This window comes from Papaver somniferum, chromosome 10 (assembly GCF_003573695.1).
Source record: "Papaver somniferum cultivar HN1 chromosome 10, ASM357369v1, whole genome shotgun sequence".
Lineage (NCBI taxonomy): Eukaryota > Viridiplantae > Streptophyta > Magnoliopsida > Ranunculales > Papaveraceae > Papaver > Papaver somniferum.
In genome coordinates this window covers 124,847,978-124,856,003 of record NC_039367.1, presented here as the reverse complement: position 1 = coordinate 124,856,003, position 8,026 = coordinate 124,847,978, and the positions used below count along the sequence as shown (strand labels likewise).

Here is an 8,026-nt window from a genome sequence, read left to right as displayed (position 1 = left end):
GACCCTTTAAATATAAAAATATAATAGAATAATGAAAAAGTAGGAGAGAAGGAGAATATTTATATATATAAAATTACTTGGAGATGGTCTGACCATCGCTCGATGGAAAGACCATCGCGCGATGGAGTCTCTATCGCTCGATATAAACTCTTTCTCGTATGCCTATATGCCAGGACTGGCGTATAGGCATATGAGTTTGGAAGTTTGGCATACCCATAGTGTGTGCATATATGCCAAATATCATGTTTTGACATGTGCACGGGAAGAGGCCTAAGTGTTTTGACTTTTGGGTGCTAAACCCTTTTTTACACACAACTGGTTAGGATGGAACTTTTTTGAGAGAGACATTTTGAGATTCTACTTTGAAACTTTCAATTGAAGAATTTAGCACGATTTATAAGGGCTGATACTGGTATTACTAAGGGCTGATACCATCTCACGATGTTAAGTGATCCTGGATGTTGGATCATCTAAATAGTATAAGCCCCCAATGATACTGGTATCAGCCTTTATAAATCATGGAATTCAGAGTCTCATTATCTGTTTTGAGTCTTTTGTATTGTTTTTATTTTGTTTTAGAATATTTTCTGATTGAATAAGATGTTGTTTTTTAATTTGTGGCGTCTTTTGACACATTTCTTCACCATTTTGGTGATTTTATCTTTGCTTTTTGGGCGATTCTTTTTTCACTTTGAGAGAGATTATTTCTTCACTTTGATGGTGATTTGTTCAATTTTTGTTGGTTGGTTCATGACATGTTATTCTAGACCCGAGAACATCGACGATTCAACACGACATCGCTTTGAGTTCATTTTCAACAAAAGGGATTTAGGGCATCCGGGTTTTTTCGTTCATATATACAAGACTATGGGCTAAGCACTCCTTTCTTTTTGGAGTATCTCTTGTTATAGAAGACAAACAATCAAAATGGTCGGAATTGATTTCGGATTATACCATCTTTTCTCTCTACTTTTCATACAAAAATTGGGTATCTTTGCGGTATTTTGCTCTTTCTCTTCGCAAATTACATGTAATTGGTATCTTTATATGTATTTGGGTTCTAATATTCTTGTATTTTTATGTTCTTTTTCTTGTAAACAATCATGTAATTACCTTTTGGATTGAATGAAACGTGGTCTGATTGTTCACCAAAAAAAAAGATAATTTTGAATTTCCAAAGAGGTCTGAATATCATTTGTTTAAAGTGAAAATTGCAGTTTGCACCACACTTTACGTGATGAATTGATTGTGCACCATATTTTAAATTTTAAGTGCAACGAAGGAGATAGGGATATACTTATGTTCGACTATGTAAACACCACATAATATCTTTGAAACCTTTTGTGCCGAAGGCCTCAATGGTTATATTAAAACACCACCAATAAGAATTAACTAACTAGTGAAAGTGAAACACAAGCAATATCCTAGATTGCTTAATTTCTAAATCTAATCAGGTCACGATGGAGGAGGCAATTAATGTTTGAAGACTTTTCTTAAGGGTGTAGATGGAAAATCTTCATATCTCTCTACATTTCTTAATATACATGAAAACTCTATAAACATCATTTAAAGTGGAGGGAGTATATAATTATAACTTGTGTCTTGCGCTTCTATTTATAATCGAGCGAAGAATTATTTATGTCTCACGTATTTGGCGAGAAATAATGTTTATTTACCTGCATTATCTGCACTATTATTTGAGGGAATATTCCATTTTTCACTTGTGATGAGTGGAAGTTGGTTTTTTCACATCAGTATTCAAGTGCAAAACATATTTTTTTTTTATTTTTTATAGTAACTTGATTCTTGCACTTTTATTGCCGTGAAGAATTATTATTCTCACATGCTTGTTCCCAGGAAAAATGGTGAATGTCCCGTTTTCACTTATTTTCTCACATTATTTGGAGTGAAACATTGTGGTTTTTACGTGCATTAATTGTGTTGTCTTATACCAACTATATTATGTGAGGGAATATTTCCCTTTTTACTTGTGATGAGTGGAAGCTGTCTTATTCACATTAGTGCCCAAGTGCTAAACTCATAAGTGAAAAAGGGAATATTCCCCTGCATTCCATTAAAGATGATGTTTTTGTTCCACAAAATATAACACCCTAACTTTTTTCTAGGAACTATAAGTTTTTTTTTAATGTACTAATAGCAATTACAGTAGAACCTCTGTAAATTAATACTCGTTAAAATAATATTCTCGCTAAAATAATAAAATTTCTTGGTCCCTTCTTGGGCCTATAGTGCTAAAATAATAATTTCGATAATATAATAATGTAATACGTTTCAAAAATCTCCCTTAACTATTTATAGGTCCCATGTATTATACAAATTAATATAATCACTAATAAAAAAATTGAAAGTTTTTTATACATATCAAACTTTAGGAAAATATGAATCAATAGTTGCTTGGTTTTCTTTGAAATTCAAATGTAATTGTATTTCATCCTTAATCACGGTTAATGACCGACCAACAATTTAGATGGTTTAATTACGGTTATTGACCACAAGTTTCCAATTGATGAATATCTAATTTTCTGTAGTCAATAGTACTTTAATATCTCTTTAAATTAATAAAATTTAGTAGTCCCAAGGATATTAAATTATAGAGGTTTAACTGTAATGTTTGAAGACTTTTCTTAAGGGTATAGATGGACAATATTCATATCTCTCTCCATTTCTTAATATACATGAAAATTCCAAAAACATCATCTAAAATGAGGGAGTTTATAATTATAACTTGTGTCTTGCGCCTCTATTTAGAATCAAGAGAAGAATTATTTTTGTCTCAAGTATTCAGGGAATATTTCATTTTTCACTAGTGATGAATGGAAGTTAGTTTTTTCACATCAGTGTTCAAGTGCAAAACATAATTTTTGGATTTTTAAGAGTAACTTTAACTTGGTTTTTGCACCTTTATCACCGTGAAGAATTATTATTCTCACATGCTTGTTCCAGGGAAAATGGTGAATATGTCTCGTTTTCAGTTATCTATTTTTTTTTATATATAAACTGGATATTGGTGTGGTTAGAAAACACACAAAAACTCTTGCAAGTATACAAGGCCAAGTTTTAGTATAGAAAGTAAGCAAGGGATCATTCCACAGGGACTTGGGGTGTATTGAAGTTTCCTAGACTAAAGTTATCTAAACAAGTAACTAAGTGGCAGTGAGATAGTGACAGTGGAAGTTAAACAAAGGCAGTGAGCCTAAGGCAGTGAACTAAAGAACCAAAGAAACAAAGAAAAACTTAACCAAAACAGAACATGGGAAAGAAATTGTGGATGGGAATGAAGTGTATGGAGATGGATGAGAATTCCCTTCACCTAGCTAGTTCACCTAGGTTAAGTTTTTGTCATATGGCTAGTTAACTAACCTTACAGCCTTAGCTAACCCCTAGTATTGGCTGTCTGTTTAAGGCACAGGCAATCACAGGTCAACTAGGCAATGGATTACTAACTAATGTAGCTGATTAACCCCTTAGAGCCACCACTGACCCCTAGCATTAGTGGTCTTCTTACAGCACCACTAATCACAAGTCAGTTGGGCTTTTAGGAATCTAACTAGCCTAAGCTATTTTGAGTTCAACAAAAACTATCCTAATGGCTAACCATCATGGTTCAATGGTCTTCTCTAAGGTTTAAACATGGAAATTACATGATCATGTGAAGAAACATTACATACATAGAGCTTAACACAAACATAACATGGATTAGAACATAACAAACATGGTGATTAACATTGACAGAATTTGAACAATACATTCACATGAACTGATATTGAATTAAAGATATTAAAATTTAAACAAAACCTAAGAACTAAACAGTGAAGCAAAAATTGAAATTGGAAAACAAAGAAAGACTAAACCTAAACCTAATGACACACTGGCTAGTCCAGGTATGCCCCCTACAACACAACATACATCCTATTTATACCCAAATTTTTAGGGTTTACAATTTTCCCCCAAATTGGCAGTTGAGATCAGGGTTCGACTTTACCTAATTTGATGGCACAATCTCTCCCCCATGCGTCGACCCATTCTTCCTCTGACTCTCCTGCTCCATTCCCATGTGTCAATTGCTACTCTAGACTCGCCTAATCGATTGATTTTTCTTCTAGGGTTTCAGAGAAAGGTGAGAAGAAATATCAATCAAATAGGGGGCTAGAAAGAGGGGGTGATGATGGTAGTGATGGGTTTAGGTTTAGGGTTGGTTTGGTGGCGTAGGTAGTGGTGGTGGTGAGGTCAGAGCAGGTGGAGAAGATGGAGGTGGTTCTGCACAGGGTATGGAGGAGGAGAGGTCGATGGAAGAAGGGGAAGGGGATGTTTGGTAGGGGTATATGGCTCGGATGTTATGGTGTTGAGCGGTTTCAGCGAGGGAAGATGTTATGCGATCTGCGCCGTAGGATGAGAAGATGGTAGGTAGATCTGACGGCGATGCGGAGGCAAGCGATGAGCGACCGTCGGATGAAGGGATACAACGAAACGAACGGCACTTGGTGGAGTTAGGTACTGTAGTGTAAAGCGGAGATATCAAACTTTGATGCACAGCAAGGGAGCGACCGTAGGATGCTTCTGAGAACTGTTTTGACGGCTGAAAACGCAAGCGGATATGGATTTGGGTTTTAGGATTTTGGGTATAGAATATGGGTTTAAGAAATGAGTTTGGGCTTGGGAAATCTTGAGCCCACTTCTTCTTTAAGAACAAATCTTCCTTCTTGAGCCCATTTCTAGTATTTTGGGTTTATGCGCACCATTCTTCGCGGCTTCCTTGCGTAATTTCTTCCGGCTTTTCACTACTTTTCTGCTCTTTTCGCTCCGCAATTCATCCAAACTTTATTTATTACCTAAAAATGCAAAATTAGTTAATAAAAATATTTATTCTTGAAAACAAAGAAAATACAGAATATGGGATAAAATGTAGAATTAATGCACAAAAGATGAGTTAAATGCCAACAAAAAGATATAGAAATATGTACTTTTTAGGACTCATCAGATATTTCCCTTACTTCTACAAAAAATAAAAAAGATATTTCCCGGATACAGAAACTAACCGTTAAAGGACTAATTCCCCACATGTGTGGGCTTACGCGTGCGCATAAATGACATTATTTAAATCTGCAAACAGATTAGTGAAAATTTCATCTAAAGTTGAATCGCTAGAATTTATTGACCCGTTTCAAATCCCATCCCACTACCTATCCTAGACAGCTAATATCTGATGTCTGCTTCTCCTCCTCCTAGTTACAAACTTACTGATTCTAGAACTCTAGAATCTAGAGTGTAGGTTATCTACGCTCAATTGTACTACTCTCTAACCGATTAGACTAGACGAGACGAAACCCAAGCAAGATACTTATTGGATTTTCTTCCGATAAATTAATCATTTCCCTTGTTTCGAAATGTGGGTCCACTGAAATTGTCCTGGGGAATATAAGACGTCTGCTTTTCCGTCCCCGTAGGGGTGTATTAAGATTTACTAAGATTATACTTGTGCCACTGAAAATACAAGAGACAGACATACCCTGTGTACCACACGTAAATGACTGAAATGTGACAAGAGACTGACAACCAATATAGAGGTAACAGTAGTTCTAAACAGACCGAGCTGTTGAACCACGAAAACAAAAGGAAAATGGGGAAAAAGCTCTCACAGTTTTGGTATGGTGGTCCAAGTGGGCCCCGCCGGAAGACAATAATGGGTATGGGTATTAGGCAGAGGGTATGTATCTCGAAATCAAGTACCCTAGGTTTTCACATTATATTAAGCATTCATCCGGAATCTTAGAAGCATTGTGAGTTCATAGAAACCATTAAAACATATCAGAGACATTAGGAGATATAGTTAGTAAAAAAATCAGAGAGTTGTTCAAGAATGGATTCTTCTTCTCCTACTCCAAAAAGAAAAATAGATGAGATTTATTCATCAGAATAAAACAGATGTGAGAGCGAAAGTGAGAGTGAAATGCCACGTTATGAAGAAAAAGCATATCAAAAACTACAAAATGGTTTAGTTATTGTAGCAGAAAGTAATTCTATGTATAAATGTCCTTATTGTATAGGTAAAAAAACAAAAACCTATGCATATGATCATTTAGTTCAACATGCTAAGGATTCTGGTAAGATGAGATCTTCCCTTAAATTTCGAGGTAAATCCAATCATAGGGCTCTAGCTCGCTATTTGGAGAACAAATATGCTAAGGAGTTTTCTAGGGATGTTGGTTCATCATCTACTGTGGTGGGTAAGAAAAAAATTGTATACCCGTGGAAAGTTGTTGTTGTGAGTAAGGTCATAAATATCAGTAACAAGGCGATTAAGGAGCAGTTGGCTGGATTTAATCCTGTGAAGGTACGTACTATATGGGGTCCTGAGAATAGCCCTACTGGTCAGGCGATTATGGATTTTATAGAAGATTGGTTGGGATTTACTCATGCAGTGTCTTTGGAGAGTGAGTATAATTACAACCAATTTGGGGAAAAACTCTATGCTTTGGATAACCTTGGTGGTTTGGTAAAGGAAGGTTTGTATGCGTGGGTCGCTAAGGACGATGATTACTATTCTGAATGTCTTATAGGGAAAAACTTGAGGAACAGTGGTTGTGCTTTAAAACCTATTGAGGATATTGAAGCCGATAAAGAAAGGCCACACAATCAGAAAGTGTCGTAGTTGAATGATTTGATCAAGAAGAAAGATGATGCCTTGGTAAATGGTCAGGTTGTGGTCTGGAAAACCAGCCGCACTCTCAAGAACTTGGTGGCTCAACTTGATGAGCTAAATATAGCTAAGGATATCTACGTCGAAGGTACATTTTAGATTTAGTGGCTTTGCTGTGAATGTCCGCAAGATTTATGTGTGTTACTGGTTACGTAGTGCCGAAAATCTTAAAGCTTTGTTTTATTGTTTTTTTTTTATAGGAAGAGAGAATAGATTAGAAGCTTCGTTTTGCTTTGTTTTATTGTTTTCGTCAGCTAATGCTTGAGCATCACTACAAGGACGGAAACATCACAACTGATCATTGTGTCTGGAAAAGAAGCTTATTTTGTCTGCCTAACTGATGCAAGGGTGGTGGTCTACTTTAATATTATGTGTATTCCGAGGGAAATGGGTGTTCTTTTTTTTCACATCAGTGTTTCAAGTGCAAATCTCTATTCTCACCGATTTTCGGATTCCATCACTCTATTTCGAGAAAAAGATAGTTTTTCTATGGATTTTTTGAGTGAATTTGAAAATTGTTAACGACTTTTTAAGACGAAAATATTTGTGCACGTGCTATGCTAATTTTCATTATTTTTACTAATTTTTCACCCGTGCGATACACGGGATCATTTCTCAAAAAATATTTTGCGATACTCCTAATAGAAAATCAATAAGCTACTAAAAAACTACTAAGAACTAATGAAACGTTCAGTAAACTAATGAAAATCTATGGAAGATAAAAAAAATTAAAAAGTCAGGGGATTGCAACATTTTTTTTTTGAAGCATTTGGGATTTCAACAGCTTCCGATCTTATAGTATTTACTTCCAGTTCATATATTTGCTAAAGCTATGCCTTTTTAGTCATTTTTCAAATCTAATATTCTTTGACTTATGGGGCTTATGTTTTTTTTTTTCTTATATAATTTTTCCTTTTTTGGTCCATCGTCATTATATGCTTCACTTTTATTGTGGAGGGTTATCGAGAGATCATGGTACATCATAATCTTAATATATCTCGTTTAATTGCTTTTTTTTTGATGTAGTTTAATTGCTTGATTCTATACAAATTTCTCCATCTCAAATATATCATGTAACTTTTTTGTAGTTGCAGGAAATCCTACACTACACCCCTCATATGATTTCATTATTGATTAGCTCATTTTTAGGTTTAAACTCTTAATTTTATTGATTAATTTCTGAATATTCTTACAAGAAAGATAAAGAAGTCAAGAATGATCTCTGCTCTGAACTTTCTCTCTCCTAGTTACTTGTTTCTTACTCAAAAAAGATCCCTCTCTCATTTACAACTCGAATGACTATTTATA

General features: G+C 35.0%; 1 protein-coding gene across 1 annotated transcript; it reads left to right on the top strand.

The window, feature by feature from the left end:
- Window positions 1-5,968: 5,968 nt before the first annotated feature.
- LOC113316183 (factor of DNA methylation 5-like) lies at window positions 5,969-6,670 on the top strand. The gene has a single exon (XM_026564402.1). It carries the CDS (start codon window positions 5,969-5,971, stop codon window positions 6,668-6,670), a length of 702 nt encoding a protein of 233 aa, XP_026420187.1.
- Window positions 6,671-8,026: the final 1,356 nt, after the last annotated feature.